The sequence below is a fragment of the Gouania willdenowi genome, chromosome 20, assembly GCF_900634775.1.
Source record: "Gouania willdenowi chromosome 20, fGouWil2.1, whole genome shotgun sequence".
In the NCBI taxonomy this organism is placed as follows: domain Eukaryota; kingdom Metazoa; phylum Chordata; class Actinopteri; order Blenniiformes; family Gobiesocidae; genus Gouania; species Gouania willdenowi.
In genome coordinates, this window is record NC_041063.1 from 10491349 (window position 1) to 10509577 (window position 18229).

Genomic DNA, 18229 nt, shown 5'->3' on the forward strand with positions numbered 1-18229 from the left:
TTACAACGCCGTGATCGTTACTGAACGTTAAATGCGGTGCATTACATGCATTGATTAAATAAACTGCTATCCGAAAACATCCCTGGCTTCTTACTCAATGTAGTGAGGAGGTGGGTTAAAAACAAGGTGAGCGATTATGATTGGCTAAGGCGACGTGCCAGCACACACACACACACTGCTGATTGGATGAAGTAGCAGTGATGGTGAGCGTGGAGCAATCCAATGAAAAGTTGTCATTTTTAAGGTGACGATACAAACACTACTTTAAATTAATTGTGGTCAAAGGCAAGAACGTGCATGTGAAGTGTACATTATAACCAGGAGTGAAGACTTTGTCGACATCTGTTGTAAGCAACTGGAATTTAATGAAGCACCTCACGACACACGCATCGAAAAAATCTGAATTCTTTGACATATAGCAACTTTTTTTTTTTAACAGTAACGCAAATAGTTACTTTCCTTGGTAATGAGTTACTTTTATTATAGAGTAATTCAGTTACTAACTCAGTTACTTTTTGGAACAAGTAGTGAGTAACAATAACTAATTACTTTTTTAAAAGTAACGTTCCCAACACTGTTGAATACATAGTAAATGCAGATGATTTATTCAGTACAGCAAGTGAACCACAGAGAGCTGCAAATCTGTGAAACCACAGCAATATGTTGACGTCTTCGACGTTCCACTTTTTTTTTTTATCAACTTTAAACAGTATTTGTGGGTAGTTCTGCTGCTAAATCCTGGAATAAATTCTCATTTGACATTACTGCTTTTAATGGGATTACATATCTATTCGATAGTAACGTTTTAATTTGACATTATTCTTCTAATCTGTTTAGATTAGAATTAAACAGATAATTTAAAGGGGCAGTATTAACAAAAATGCACTTTATAATGGTTTTGCTACAGTGATATACATCCCTTTAGAATAGGGCTGGGCAAAAAATAGATTTAATCGATTTATTGAATTTGTAGATAAAGACGATTTTTATTTTGCAAATTCATGTTTTTTTTTTGTTTTGTTTTTTTTTATTTATTTTTTTTTTTCTTTCCCCACCAGTTTTTTCAAACTTTTTCGCGTTCCATCCTCATGGGTTACCGTAGAGCGATGTGAGCCAGCCCCCTCTTTGTTTACATTTGTTTACCCTTTGAATAGGCTATGTTTACATTTGTTTACCCTTTGAATAGGCTATGTGTGTGCCACAGACATGTTTCATTTTTTATTCGCACTATGCTGAGATGCTAAGGGAAGAGTTCATTATTTTTTTAATTGTATTGTAATGTTATAGAATATGTAGTTATCTTCTTTCTTAATTAGAAAATTTAAGCTACTGTGAAGTTGCTGTTGCACCTTTGCTTAAACCTGGGTTAAAGCTTCAAATAGTTGAATGACAGAATCTCATTTACTTTTTATTTTGGGATTATTCTATGCATTTTAACTCTTGAGGACAATCACAGCAATAAAGTAGCACTTTTGACAATATATCTGATGTCTGCAGTCATTTTTAAGTGCATTGAAAAAAAATACTAATCGAAAATCGAATTGAAACTCAATTTTTTTTTAAAAGATATGAGATTCTTTTTATAGGCAAAATCGCACTTAAATTGCACTACTTCAGCCTCGTTCAGAAGGTCAAAGTTGAAAAGGTTCTGTTTCCTCCCTCCCTTGTTATTCCACATTTTGTAAAAAGTCAGCTCTAAAAGGGCAAGTTGGATTTTTCTTGCTACTTGACGTCACCTAGCGGACACTCCTCCTCCTGACAATCCTGGCTCCTCTGGGCAGCAACGGTGTAGCACCTAGAGCAATTCCATTTTTAGTACCCGTTACATCGCCTCGTATCGCCTTTGACATGATCTGACGTGTTTGTGACCCAATGTGACGCAGCAGTTGGACTAAACAGTGGACTATCACCTTGACTGGACTATTCCTGTAATAAGTAGTGGAGAGGATGACAAGAAAGCCACGTAGCAGCTCCAGTGAGTGTTTGAAGCAGCTGACTCAGCTGATTGACTCCGCTACTGTTGCCGCACACACACCCTGAAACAGTGTTTGTCTGACTCACAATCACAACAGCCGCTTAAATAACCATGTGTTTAACTGTAATGTGCAGTTTTTTGGCTGAAAACAATAACAAGAGTGTTTGGATAGCAAAAGAGAGAAACTTATGATGGGAACAAGCTTGAAACACTTGGGTTTTGTGATTTGGCTGATTTTACAAGGGTTAAAATAGTTCATTAATTAAATTACTTTCTGTTGGATTGTGGGAGGAAGTGAGAATACCTGCATGGTGAATTGTTGTGCAAGCATGCAGAGTGCACTCATGGTTGTATCACTAGATTGTGTTTAAGCTGTTAAGAGTATTAATTATTGCATCAACTACTTTGAGTATTAATGCAAGACTTTGTCAACAAGCAAGCATAAGCTAAAACCACTGTTGCACCTACTGTAGTATCATATAGCTTCATAACCCTAATGGAACAGTCTTCCTCTTTCTGTCCAAATCTAGGCTTTCTCTCTTCATTCATGTTTAGATTAAGATAAAAAGATGCAGATTACGCAATTAATGGGACAAGAGTATGACTTAAATAAATGCCTCAAGCTTGGATTGGTGCAGATTCAGCAATAATTAGAGTTGTGCATCGATAGAAAGTGCACATGTAACTACGACTACTACTACTAAGATTGCTCAAGTTACACATCTCCAGGCAATGATCCAGCAAGAGAAGCAGAAGAATATTGAAATCTAGACTCTTATTTAACTACTCTACTCTTGTATTGTTCTAAACTGTACCTGGCCAATAACCCTAATTCTGATTCTGATATAATAGGTGTGTGAATTGCTATGAATCTGATGATACAATCCGATTCTCGATTTGCATGTCACGACGCGATACATCACGATATACTAGGGATGTAATGATTCACTCAACTCCCGATACGATTCGATTCACGATACTGGGTTTATGATACAATTCTCTCACGATTTATTTTACAAAATGGGACTGTAGAAAAATAATGATTGAAAAATATTCCTTTATTTTTTGGGGGGAAAGAAATAGAAAATACTGTACTTTTTTCCTTTTATTTTTCATTGTCAAAAGAATCCCTTGATAAACTATTCAGAACAATGTAATTTAACTAAAAATAAATCTTGAATGAAATAAATAAAGGAATAATACAAATGAAGAAGAAGCCTATTAATTTAAATTCTGGTTCTATAGTAAACAATGCAAAACTGCATAATAGTTCTTTTTCTTTTTAAAAGTGCAACTGAAAATGTATTTTGTGCCTTAACAATTGGACTTTAATAAAAACCAGTCTGCATTGTAATTTTTTGGACCAGCAGAGGATGCTGGTACCCCAGTGGTCGGTTTGCATGCAGCTAATCTGTGCAGTGAAGAAGAGATGCTATGCGAGCAGACAGAGCTAATAGAAAAACTTGACTTTTACAGATATTCACATAATATTACAGATATCCTTTCGGCGCTAAAGGGGTAAGGAATCATTTATGAACATGTTTTAAGAGTATAAGGTGGCCAGAAAAAAAGTAGTAGCAGATTCCGCCCACCGCCTCAGCATTTGGACAAGAGAAGGATAAATATATAGCGCCCTCTGCTGTTTAAAAAAACGTACTGCGATTCAATTTTCAGAAAATCGATATCAACCGTGATACCTATGAATCGATTTTTAACTGCCTTACCATTAATCGTTACATCCCTACGATATACTGTATCATACTAAAAAATACAGTATGATATAATTCATCAGGGATTGCGTGGCATGCAAGCGAGCACTACCGACACTACCATTTTGAAATGTATAACTCTCTGAGGGTCAAATTTAGTGAAGTAAAGCTAAAGTTGGGGTTTTGTTGTTGATGTTCTTCATCTTTGTTCCAGCCTTACTTTAAAGCTAAAAGTTATTTGTTGAATTGGTTAAGGGTCATGATGAATGTAGTTAGTTTATTTTATTTGATGTATTAAGTCAAGCTTGGTATAGATCCTCCACTAATAAATACTCACAGACACTGTAGAGACAAGAAATTACATCTTATTCAAAAGACTGATTCCAAGACGAGCTTTTCAAATTTAAATGAGGTATTAGGGATGGGCGATATTGACAAAAATAAATAAATAAATAAAGTGTATTATTTGTTTTCATTTGTAATGTTATATGTTATAAAATATGTAGTTATCTGATTTCTTAATCAGAAATTTTAAGCTACTGTGAAGTTGCTGTTGCACTTTTGCTTAAACATCGGTTAAAGCTTGAAATTGTTGAATGACAGAGCCTCATTTACTTTTTATTTTGGGATTATTCCATGCATTTTAACTCTTGAGGACAATCACAGCAATAAAGTTGTACTTTTGACAATATATCTGATGTATGCAGTCAAAAAATCGAATCGAAACTAGATTTTTTTTTTTTTTTTTTTTAGGCAAATTCGCCCAGCCCTGGTATCAGTGTATGAACCATAGATATGGAAAGATAGGACACGTTTGCCACTCAGCATTCATAACTCTTACTCTGGAGGACAAACCATGCATAGCAACCACCTTCTGTTTATATAAACTAGTGTAATGTAGGAAGTACACTATGTATTGTTATAGAAAAGTGGGAGGTTAAGTAGCTTTTTCATGCTTTTAGCAAGGACACTGTAGGGAGTTGAACTCCATTCCACAAATGTGAAAGTACCACTACCAGTGCCTTTTGCTTTTTTAACCATTGGGGAAAAGCAATGCACCAGCATGAAGTTATGCCTGGAGAAACACTTTGAGACACTCACATTTACATGGGAGCTTTAATTCCTCTTTCTTTCTTTTTTAAACTTTGTTTTTATTTATTTATTTTTATTTATTATTATTTATTCAGTTTATTTCCGACATGGTTACATTCACTTTTTTTTTTTTTTTCTTTTTTGTACATGCAAACAACTTGTAAATGTAAGAAAAGCAATACAGATGGATAAAAAACAAAGAAAAAACAAAACAAAACACACAAAAAAAAAACATAGGAAATACAACATATAATAAAAAGGTGTTATATGTCAGGGCATTTCCTGAGTGTATTCTCAAGTCATCGAGTTCAGTGATTCTTAACTGGTGGGTCGGGACCCAAAAGACGGTCGCGGACCTGTACTGGGTGGGTTGCAGATAGCTCGTCAAAAATAACTACTTTTAACAGACATGCAAGTTGCACAGGAAGATTTATGTTTTAAAAAAGATTATATGTGCTTTCAACAGCTATTTAAAAAAATATTATGTGTTTGGTTGAATAAAATAAAAAAATAAATAAATAAAAGTGGGTCCCAGGGTGAGACCAGTTGAAAACCCCTGAACTAGTTCATTGTTGTTGGCATCGGTCCACTTCTTTTCATGGATATGTCCTTCCAGCTTTAGTTGGTATGTCAACTTTTCCATCATATAGATTCATCTTTCGTTCAGAATAAAAGTTGAATCCTCTTTAAAGTCCGTGTAAAGCTAACTCACCCAGCAAAGTCCACTCTTGCCTAGGGCGCAGAGTGACCTAAAGCCGGCCCTGAATTGACCCCTGCGCTGAACTAAAATGAGTTTGACACCCCTGCTGTGGACCATGCAGGTCCCACCAGGGTGGACACACACTGTCTGTGTGAGTGTGTGTTGGGTGAAGTTTACAGACTCACCAGCAGTGTGGGCAGCCCGGACACCACCGCGTAGAGCAGGAACGGCGGGACGGCGCTGCTGTCCTCCGGCCCCAGGTACGGTTTAGTGAACGTGGTGTCATAGCAGAAGAAGCCCTGCACGTGCACCGCGAACGTGTCCGTGTACTCGAAGTAGTAGGCCAGCATGACGGTCCCGGCCATGATCACCAGCTGGAAGTACAGCATGATGCAGATGGAGAGCGACAGACATGTATTTAGAAAGAAGCCAACGTCGTCCTTTCCTCCGCGTCTGTCTCCTCCTCCTCATCCTCCACAGCTGCTCGGACTCATCGCAGTGCGGCTCCACTATGCTCCACTATATGTGCTCCACTATGCCCCACTATGCTCCACTATGCTTCACTATGCTCACTATATATGCTCTGCTCTTCCTCCACTGATATGGCCGTGCGTGCGCGCGCGACGCGTACGCGTGTCAGCCATGTGAGTGAAACAGACGACAGCAATTTCACAACCATCTATTTTTTTTTTATTATTTTTTTTTTTTGTGTGTTTGAACAGTTATGCGCATCATATCCCGACACATGCACTGCTCTGTTTATTAGATTGGGACATGAATAAAAGGCTCAGTGCAGACATTAGTGAGCAGCATCAGATCTGACAGACATTCTGGATTCTACACTGGTTTTATTCTACTACTCTAAGGACTTTTTATTGTTGTTAGGCATCCCCATCATACGGAAGTGGATTAGGGGCAGTTTTGATGGAGAAAATAATTTTGAGCGAATCAAGAATAATGTCATGATTAAAGTTGAAAAGACGAGATTAAAGTCGAAGTTTAAAAAAATAAACTCATGATACAATATCATGATGAAAGTCGAAGGTTGGCCAAATCTACTTAAGTGGACTAGGGCCGATATTGATGGAGAAAATAATTTTAGGAAAGTTACGAGTAAATTGTCAAAATGTTGAAAATAAAGTTGAAATGTTGAGATTAAAGTCAAAATTTCGAAAATAAACTCATGATACAATATGATGATAAAAGTCAAAGGTTGGCCAAATCTACGGAAGAGGACTAGGGCCAATTTTTTTTGGGAAAGTCGAGAATAAATTGTCGAAATGTCGAAAATAAAGTTCAAATTTTGACAATAAAGTTGAAATATAATGTTGTATATCCTTTAAATCTCTTTCAGTGCAATATTACATGTATAAGTAATTGCCAATTGACCTTTCGCAAAACCCCGCCCACAGTCATTGTCCAATCAAACGTGTCCGAGTAACCGTTGTTAGTACATCTGCTCTAGCATTTTAAACCAACTGGAGATTTTTGAATCAATTACTGACACATTCTGATCATAGATATCTATAGTAAGGCCTGATTTCACTAAGTTTTTTTTTTTTTTTTTTTTTTTCAGAGCTTAATGTGCCTGATGTCTCCTTGGTTTCAAGTGAACTGCAGCTCTGTTTGAATTTTGCCAGCATGCTTGAAATAAAGCAATAGGGGATCAAATTTCAAAGCTGCTTAAAGAAGCCTATGCTTATTTGGTATGTCACATTTCATAAGGAATTTATGTAGTGTCCTCCTTGCTACTCAGTGATGTGAAAGTTGTAGCTGCAGGCTCTTGTTCTTCAATGCAAAAAAAAAAAAAAAAAAAGTGGTGCATGTAAGAAAAAGCACAGTCTCCTTACACGGCACTTACCAGGTCTCATGGAAAGACATTTTTCTCACATTACAGGCAATCATCAAATTGTGGTCCTAATTAAATGCTAGTTTTAGCGATTTAGATAATGTTCACAAGGGTGACAATTATAAATCAAGTCGTGCACGCGAGGATTCTGGGTTCTGCTGTGGAAATATGCTGTCAGGCTGAACAGATATTACATTGAAGTAACAGGGGATGTGAGTTGGTTGAGAAGATGAACATACTGAATAAACAACTGAATAAATCAGACTGAAGCCAATAGGGAAGACTGAGTACTGCAGACAAACCAGTGAGCAATGTGTGCACGGACGAGGCTTTAGTCATAAAAGTAGTAATCGTAATAAGCTGGGATACCTTTGTGAATAACTACGGATGACAAAATTACTCACACACATTATGTGAACAGATACCATGGAAGGAAAGGAAAAGACACGAGAACTACTAAATAGGTAATAAACAAGACGAAAGTAAAAGCCCAAATAAAACTACAAGACTGACTGAAACTAAAAAATATTGTAAAGAAATGCACAATGAACACGTACCACTGATTGTCCTTGAATGCCAGTGTGTTTGTCTTAGAAACACCAAATAAGTGAATGGCAAAGAAAGAGGCAATATAATTAATTACTTAAAGGCACACAGTGTAACCTCTAGACACTAGGGGCGCTAGACCGGTAACTTTCACGCAAGCGCGCCTCGTGGCCACAAGAGCCGCAGCACTGTCGCAAAAAATCAACAGTCAGTCGGGCCAGCCTCCCTTATCTTTTGATTGTGTATGCTAACAGTAGTTGACCTGTAACTTTGGGATAAGGATTGGCTCTAAGAGCTGGGATGCGAAGTGGGGGGGACAACGGCGGAGAGGCCAAGGAGTAGGGGGGAGCGCCCGACGCGGCGGGAAGAAGAGTGCGACGGTGGCGGCTGCTCCTCCAGCCCATAGACTGAAGCCATGGTGCGAGCCCAGCCCTGAGAGCCAATCCTTATCCCGAAGTTATGGATCTGAACTATTGCGGCGATTAGTGCATCATTAACCCAACACAAAACTACCATATTGTGCTCTTTTGGCTGTCAACAGAGGCTAACTCGTTTCAGCTTCCCACAGCAATGGCCCCGGGTCGGGAAATGCTCGTATGTTGTGACGTCAAGTGGGAACTATATACATATATCCGAGCTTGGTCACGTGACAGCCGTAAAGTGAAATGTTCTCCAGGCATTCTACAGGTCACATGACCTGGTGAAAGACGGTCAGTCTCCTCCAAACTTACATTGGCGGTATTTATGGAGGGAAGCCCCGCTCGGAGCATTGATACTGTGAATCTCTGTATATTGGCCTGAGGAATCATATAAATGAACTCATATGGGTCAGATCTTTATGTCAAAAAGTATAAAATGTAAGTCATTTGGTTGTATTGTTTGTTATATTAAAGGTATTGTGGACGATTTTTGCCTGGTGCACACCGGGTCCTTTGAAATGGATTTTCACTTATCCGTGGCGAGTCTGACATAGTGGGAAAAGTGCAAATCTTCTTTTAATAAGTACAGTAAGCTTGTATGACCGATGTCCACACCAACTTGTAAACAGAGCTGTGGAAGAGTGTTTGCTCTCCCGCACACGTAGGCATGTTGCGCATGTTCATTTTTTTTCAAAAAGTGGAGGGAATTTCTTTTCTAAACATGGTCCACAATACCTTTAATATATTTTAATCTAAACTTTGTGATCAAGGTAGCATGAAAGTTCAACACTTTTTCCAGACAAGCATTGACCTGAGCTCCCATAATAGAGTGATACATTGTGTTATAAGGTATATCTAACATAATGGACATTGGACAAATAAAAGGTAAGCACATGTTATATTTTCATTTTCTGCTGTGCTGCTGATTCATTAGATGAGTTATGGCCTGGGTGTAAATGTTCAAAGTGGCTAAATTAGCAGAGATTTTGCGCTGTCCTTGGTGCTGAAACCTGGCAGATTTTGACAGCTGTCACTCAGAGAGAGCGATGGGTGCGCTCTGTAATGGGCGATTGTCCGTACTTCTTTAATGCTGATTCATCATTCTTTTATTCAATATTTAGGTTACTTGGTTGTTTGTGTTCACGTGATATTACTGGCCCATTTAGTTTAAAAATGTTTTTATTCTGTGACATTATCGTCTTTCTCTTACTGCCGGAACAACACGCAACCTGTGTTCTGGGACCTGATGATTTACAAATTAAGCATTAGATATACCCAATATACATTTGCCACAGGAGTTATCAGATGTTTATGTGTGATTGACTCATGGACTCTACCTTATTCCCCATATTAGCTGCCAAGGATTGGGGGCAGTATTTGTAGTGCTTGTATAGGATAAACTGGATACAGACAATGAATGAATGTTAGGGTTGTTTTATCCATCCACTTCCCTGACCTGCTTGGTTCTTTTTTTTTTTTTTTTCACGATCACGGGGGTCTGCTGGTACCTATCTACAGTCATCAATGGGGTCTATTCCCCCATGCACGTAAGTCAAAAAATCAGGTTAGTTAGACAGGATAGTTTTACCCTACTGATGATGTGTTGTTGCAATAGTAATCCTGCGGCGCTGTTTTTGGCTGCGCGCTTTTCTCCCCCTGTACTTAAAGCTGCTATCCGGAGTTTTCGGAGAAATGTCTCAATGTCCCACCCTAAACAGCTTCACTTCCTCCCACTGTCTCTCTCACTCTACCAGAAGCCACGCCTCTACTTTTCTGCAGTTCATCGCAGGGCAACAGGGACACACAGACAACCATTCCTATTCACTCCTACGGGCATGTTAGGGACTCCAATCCAACGTGACTGTTGAATTGTGGGAATAAGCCGGAGTACCCAGAGGAAACCCACGTGGCATGGCGAGAACATGCAAACTCCACACAGAAAGGACCCAAGTGTTCACCCAAGGGCTTGAACCCAAGACCTTCTTGCGATGAGGCGGATGTGCTAACCACGAGGCCAACGTATGCCCTACAGACCAAACAACTAATACTAAAGAAACCATCGATTATCCTTGTTTGCCAGTGTGTTTGTCATTGTAGCAATACCAATTGGGTGAATGGGCAAAGTAGCAATAAAATTCATTACTTATACTCCTTGTTTGCTAGATTAAGAAATGTTAATCAAAACGTTGTGATCAAGGCAGCATGGAAGTTAAGCACTACTTTTTCCAGAAGCAAGAAGGACCTGCAGCTGAAGTCCCAGCATTGACCTGAGCTCCCATCACCGAATAATACATTATGTTAGATATACTCAAGTCTTGAAATTTAAATTTGACTCATGGACTCCTTATTCTTCATATTAGCTGCTAAGGATTTGGGGCAGTATTTGTAATAGTGCTTGAATCCTGGATACAGGCGATTAATGAATTTAGGGGTTGTTTTACAACATTATTTATTAAACACTTGCATCAATTGCCTTTAGTTTTATGTTAACACAGCATTCCAATAAAACTTAAACGAGAAAATAGCCTCAATATGAATCGTGGACTTAAAAGAAGAAAAAAAAATGTGTTGGTCCTGCAGGGTAGCTTATTGCATCAGTCATGATTAGTTGGTAAATTGCAGTGGAAGTATTTATTGCTCACTTTGATCTCAAGTTAAAAAAAAAAAGCACTTTTTTCTTTCTTTCTTTCTTTTTAGGCCAGGCTACCAGACTCAAAATGCCACTCACTTTGTTGTTGTTGTTGTTGTTGTTGTTGTTGTTGTTGTGTAGTCCTCTGTTATTCGGGACCGGATCGGTCTGAAATTTGGTAGGTGTAATCTATGGACGTGTACACATCGAAGATCGGAGCCCGATTTTTGATTTGGGGCCCCCAAAAAAAACCAAATGTTTATTTCTAATTTATTTGCGAGTCAAATATTACGTCAGTTGGTGCTACCAATCATTGGCACATACCAATATATAAATGGGGCCCATTACCCCATACGTGCCATGGGGACCCCCGGGGGCCCCATTTTTCGAATATGATGAGACGCTCAGAGCCCTTTTTTTTCTAAATGAGGCACAGGGGCCGACCCCCATTTCCGGTAATTTACAAATTTATGGGAACATAGTCGTGTGGTATATCATTTCAAAGGTTATTCAACGTAGATTAAGATTATACCTCAGACAATTCGATTAGGGGCCCAAGGCAATTTCCATTAAAGTTGTTTTCTAATTCATTTGTGAATCAAATATTGCGACAGTTGATGATACTGATTCATGGAGCCCATTACTCGTATGTGCCACGGGGGCACTCTGTTAATGCTCATGGAATCAGGCTGTAATTTGACATGGATATTCTCTGAGCGGATGTCAAGAGCCTCTCGCAGACTTTTTTTTACTCAGTGGAACCGAGTCATTTGACTGAATTCTCGGGAACGTGGCACGTGCTATTCGGCGCGGAGACATTCCGCGGGCCTGGCCGTAGTTCATCCGAACTTGTTTAGCCCCCTTGTTTACAGCTGAGACACACAAACTACTATTTACAAAAGTCTGGGGATTTTCCGAAGTGTAATTCATTCAGTCACAGATTTATGAACTTGAATTATATTATGTTGAACATAAATAATGCAGCTGTGCTTTAAAAACAAAAACAACAACCGTCACTTTAACGCAGTGAACATCAGTTATCCTGGTGACGTACGAGCAAACGTTAGAGACAAGAACTGTGTCAAGGTTCATCATCATTTCTGTGACACAGAGTTTACACTAACAGCAGATGGTCAGACCACGGGTCAGAGGATCTTATCCCAGTACTCATTGCCAGCTAGAACCATTTAGCACTCTTGCATCACATCCTCTTTCTGCTGCACTTGCAGCATTAGTGCAATCATTGTCAAAGAACGTCTGCTTTTGGGAGCAGAGCAATATGATATCTCTTGGTTTCATTTATTTAGATCAGTGATTCTCAAACTTTTTTGGCTCAAGTGCCCCCTTTCTCTTATTTCTGAATCCAAGTACCCCCCTTTTGCCTGATTACAACATTATACACTATAGATCATAATGATGGAATGAACGAGTGATAACACACATTTTAAAGAATCCCATTTTGTAAATAAGTGTAATTAAATTTTATTTAGTGCCTTCTGAATAGATTTATTTCTATAGTTTTTATCATTTTACGGTCATCTCCCCCCTGGTGTGGGACCAACAACACTGAACTTTATATTTTCAGTTCATGTTCTAATCAAAATAATTTTCATCATCAATCTTATGGTTATCATTTTTGACTAATAAAAAACATAAATCCCCATATTTTTTAATGCTTTTATTTGTTAATTTTCGAGTCTCTTTCTCATGTACGTCCTGTAGTTCCATCGCATACCCGTACCCCCATTTGAGAAACACTGATTTAGACAACAGTTTTTCAGAAAATTTACTTTGATCTTCTGACATGTTTCGACTGTCAACTGCCAGTCTTCTTGGCGTCTGCTGATGGCTTTGATGTTTCCTTGACTTCCGCGTTTTAATTCCAACAAGTTCCTTTTGTCTTCTTTGTGAATCACGTGTTAAGGTTTCATTTATTCAGACACCTCTGAAGAAGACTGGCAGTTGAGAGTCGAGTCATGTCAGGAGATCAAAGTACATTTCCTGAAAATGTCTGAATAAATGAAACTTGGAGGCATTATTCAAAAAGGAAGACAAAAAGAACTTGTTGGAATTTTTAGGGAGCAGAGCAGTCTAAGGAGATGATTGGGAAGGTAAACTATTCGTGTCTCATAGGATACCCTAAGCATCTATGCCAAGGGTTGGCTCTGTTGGTACAGCAGTCGTTCTTCTGAGAGTTATTAAGACCTACAAGAACATGACTCTCAAGGCTCGCACTGACTTCATAGAAATCAGGTCATGCTGAAGGATGCTGCAGGCTGCATAGGCTTCTCTATACGCCATCCTCAGACACTGTCATAAATCAGTTTCTCAAATGGGGGTACGCGTACCCCTACGGGTATGTGATGGCACTACAGGGGGTGCTTGAGAGAGGGAGAGAGAGGAATATAACAAATGAAATTATTTGGGTTTTATAATGTTTGTTTTTGGTGAAAAATTATTATCATCGTAAATTTTACCAGCAACTCACAAAACGACAACAAAAACACATAAAATAAGAGAAAAAATAGACTCAATTATAAAAAAGAACAGACAAACAACAAAAAACAAAACAAAATGACACCAAAAACACATGCACAAAGAGAGAAAAATACTTACTATTACCAGCAACACACAAAACGACAACAAAGACATACAGTACTAAATGAGAGAAAAATACACAAGATCACGACAAAATACATGCAAATGACAGAGAGTAATACAACATGACAAAAAAAAAAACAACCAAACGACACCAAAAACATACACAGTGAGAGAGAATGAATTTAAATAATACCATACGACAACAAAAACACACAAAATAAGAGAAGAATACGCTGAATAATAAAAAGAACAGACAAACAACAACAAAATTAACAAAATGACACCAAAAACACACCCAAAATAATGATTTCAATAATTTTGATTAGAATTTTCTAATGTTGTAGTCAGACAAAGGGGGTTCTTGAATTCAGAAAAAAAAAACAAAAAGGGGGTACTTGAGCCAAACAGGTTTGAGAACCACGGCTTCTTCAGGTGCCAACAGTTAAATCTTCCTAGTCTCATGTTGTCTTCAGAATTCTGTATTTTTTTTAAAAAAAATGTTGGGTTCCTTTTTTTGTCTCAAGCTGTGGAATTTAAAGATATTTTCAGTTAGCAATTGATTCCTAGAATCATTACTAGAAAAGCCCCACGTCAGCAATAATTTTCTCACTGACATTGTTCTCTGAGCAGAGCATGAACTAAATGTGTGATCAGAACAAGGTTGGACCAAAATGAAGCAAACATTACATTTTGAATGTTCCCTTAAAAGAATGTACAGGCAGCGCCCTCCAGTGGTCCTAGCCAGAGTATCATGAGATACACAATATTAAGCATTTCATTAAAAACGAAGCACACAACAGGTTTCTAGAATTATGCTTCCAAAATCAATAATTTGTATGACTACAAAGCATTTTTCAACATTTATAATTGCACAGAACAACTTAGTAGGCTATTTATTCTTAGTTTTATATGCATTTAAAATAAAATGATGATAATCATATATAGATTTTTATAGCAGAACACAACTTTAAGGTTATAGAACAGAATATTCAGGAATATGTAAGTCATTAAAAGACTAAAAATAAAAGATACACCTTATGCAGCAGGGCAAAAATGGCAAGAGTTCTATAGTGGGCAGTAGTTGCTGTTGCTCTAACACTTTTTTCTGACCGCGTTGCTGCATTTGTCAGGGTCGCGGAAGGCATTTAATATAGTTATCCAGGATTATTGTCTTAACATTTTTCAGTTTTTTTTTTTTTTTTTAATACTTGATATTTATTCGTTTTTTTTTTGTTTGTTTTTTTTGTAAGAACAAAGAAATAAAAACAATATCGCAAAAAACAGTAAACAGTGTCACAGTGCATCGACCTTGACAATCATTATTTCTAGGCCATTGACATTCTTACAGTGTTTGGTAAAAGGGGTTTTTGTGTAGCATTTATTCTGATGGATCTCTATTCTCTATAATGCTTCCTTTATTTACTTTATTAATTGCTGCGCAGTCAGAACTACAAACTCCTCCCCCTTCTGCTTCTGAACTACATCTCCCACGTGATCAGGAGTGGTGGAGCAAAGGTGTGACTGATTGCCTGTATTATATAAGCCTGTTTATTGTGACCCTGCTGATGAAAGTCCTCTTATTAAATTCTCTACATGCATTGATCCAAGTGTGTAGATCTGTTTTGTTGCATAAATATGTAAACATATTTTAAAATTAACTCTCTCTCTCTCTCTCTCTCTCTCTCTCTCTCTCTCTCTCTCTCTCTTTCTCTCTCTCTCTCTATATATATATATATATATATATTTTTTTTTTTTTTTTTAAATCTCACCTCTAATGCCAATGTTGTGCACGACTTCCTCCTCATTCTTCTGCTGAGGTGCTTTGGTGGCATGTTGGTTTATTCTTTCAGTAAATTCAAACTGTAATGAAAATGAAAATAAAAGTTAGACCATGAGAGCATTTTTGTCCCCCCCCTGTGCTTTTATTTTGAAGGGGGTATTCACACAATGTTTCTAATATCAGCCAATTAAAAAAAATCTAAATGAAATGTTTTGTATAAACCTTTTTATTGTAATCTTTTTCAATCTCCGTTATTTACTAAGTAATCCCATTAAGTCATAATAAAAGTCATAATAATAACTTTCCTTTTTGATTTTTTATTATTTTTAGAAATACTGTTTACTTTGAGTTTGTAATTAAAAACTGTTTCTTAAACACTGATTTATTTTACTTTGACTCAGTATTGGTAGGAAAAGATCCAGGGACTAAATATCACGTCTTTAATAAATTCAGACATATTTCTCAGCAGCTGGACTTTCTTGGTGCCTGGAGGAGTTGAGTCTAATAATCCTATTATCTAATATTACTATGTGTTCCCAAGATGCACTGTATGGCTTTTCTAATAAAATGTACAGGAGCTTATATTTCCCTCTTTAGCATCACCTCCTGGTAGACTTATTAATCCTGCAATTACTCAGGTTTATGTTTCCAATATTCTGTATTATCTAAAACTCAAACTGCACCAGGTTTTTAATTAAAAAAAAAAAAAAAAAAAAATGATATGAATTATTTCTTAATTTGGGCTCTGGTTTAGAAGCTAGGTAATGAACTACTGCTATAACACATATTGTGTCCTTGAAGTGTGACGATATCTCGATACTGCGATGTATCGCGATATTTTTTGCAAGATCGATTATCGATAGGTATCAAATTTTATTTATTTATTTATTTTTTTTGAAACCTTTTCTGCTTTTTCACTAAAATGTGCAGGTACGGCTTCACAGAAATGTTGTCACTGTTTGTTTAAGGAACCAATATATTGTTTACTGGAATATTGCACTAAAATAGTGACACTTTTTCAATTTATTGTCTTTCAGAGATGTAAAATAAAAAATTGTGTTTTTTCACTTAATCCTTTTTTTTTTTTTTTGTTATGTCATTGATTATTGTAGATTGATTTCTGACCCCTATTGTGTCCCAGTCTGATCAAAGCTACTGCACTGGCTTCTAAACAGGCCTGTTAAATAATAACCTGTTGACACAATTTTAAAGCCACGTTTCTGCATATTTAAATTAAATTAAATTAAAAAAAAAAAAGGTAGAAAAAAAACATTACAGTTATTTCTGTTTGAACATCAGATGAAACAGTATATCAAAGTAGGGCCATATTAAATTAAGGTTTAATGGTGAAAATAGAATGACAAGCAGATGGTGATGCGATAGCTTCATTTGCTGCTTTTTAATCATGAAGATTATATATAATAATTCAGCCTGTTTTCAAAGATTCAAATGTGCTGAATTATTGGCTCAGCAAACACTGAGTGACCAACCAATAGTGCATTACAAGCAACATTTTAGTAACTATTATATTCATTAACTGGACATTTTTTTCAAAGGTGCATCACCAAATGATTTTCAGTGACAAAAAAATCAATATTGTGTTTCATTAGAAACATCCCAATGTGGGTATGTGTAGTGAAATGGATGAATATATTTATTTAAAACAGATATTGTAGAAAGTGCTAGATGACTTTACTAAACTACATTATTAGACTACCTCCCTGTGTAAAGTTGTGACCACAAATTACCAGCATTGCAAACACTTATGTAATTGATAATATATGGAGTAATATGTTGAATATGAGTAACATGTTGCACACAACAATATAAAAACCGTTTATAATTGTAAAGCGTGTGAATAGTTCTTTACATAATGATTTATTAGTTTTATTAGTTGTCCACACTAAACATTTTAAGTCTTATGGAACTAATGAAATCATTGATTCAAACGGTATGAAGTAATTTTTTAGTTACTTATTTTTTTGCTGAATGGGGATTTATTCAGTGACCACATAAGTCTAACATAAAATTTTAGAGACTTTGCCTACAAATAAATGGCTAATGTATTATTACGGTGTCATGTACTGAGTTTACCTCCGTACTGAGATTATAACCCTAACCCTAACCTAATCCAATAAACAAATAAAGCACGTGTCCAAAAATGATTTTAATTTTTTTTTGTTTTAGCAAAAATTCATTTTCCTAGTCTGCTTCCGTAGATTTGACTCAATTAGCAAACTTTCAACTTTTACCACAACATCCATCCATTCATCCATCCATCTTCAAACCCGCTAATTTTCTCGTTCATCGGGGTCGCTGGGGTCTGCCGGTGCCAATTTCCGGCTCTCATTGGGCGCTGGGCGGGGGTACACCCTGGACAGGGCGTTTATCACAACATTATTTTATTAAAATTTTTTGAAATGTTGAACTTTAGTCTCGACATTATATTTAAACTTTATTCTTGAAATTTCAACTTTAATCTTGACATTTTGACTTTATTCTTGATTTGTCCCAAATTATTTCCTCCATGAAATTTGGCCCTAATCCATTCTTTAGTATTGTGTAATTTTGTATTTATTTTATTTATTTTATTTATTTTATTTATTTTATTTATTTTATTTATTTTATTTATTTTATTTATTTATTTTACATTTTTTGATTTTAAAATTCATTTATTTTTACTTGCATGGAACCTTTTTGAATTCTGAAGTAGATGAAATAACAGTAAACGTGTAGACAGTTAATGTAGTGTGAGCTGAAGGAGAGGTGCAGACTATAGTAACAGGAGAAATGAAGAAGTGCAGGTCGTGCTACCTTGGACAGCTCCGGTGGCAGCAGCGGTTTTATAGCGGCTTGGTGAGGGCTTTCTGTCGGCTTGCTCTGTGAGCTCGGAGCCTGGAGGTGTCTGTTATCCGCTGTTGTTAGCCTG

The 18229-nt window shown here is 36.9% G+C and overlaps 1 protein-coding gene across 3 annotated transcripts in view; it reads right to left on the minus strand.

Moving 5' to 3' along the window:
• Positions 1-18229, minus strand: part of plppr5b (phospholipid phosphatase related 5b) — a 65124-nt gene extending 46895 nt beyond the window's left edge. For 2 of the 3 annotated variants that reach the window (XM_028435037.1, XM_028435036.1), the window contains exons 1-3: positions 18115-18229; positions 15290-15380; positions 5662-5850 (exon numbers count right to left, since the gene is read on the minus strand). In XM_028435037.1, the coding sequence (XP_028290838.1) occupies positions 5662-5850; positions 15290-15352 (252 nt within the window). In that variant the 5' untranslated portion in view covers positions 15353-15380; positions 18115-18229. Of the gene's footprint in view, positions 1-5661; positions 6036-15289; positions 15381-18114 lie in introns of those variants that run through there. The other variant, XM_028435038.1, reaches the window with a different exon arrangement.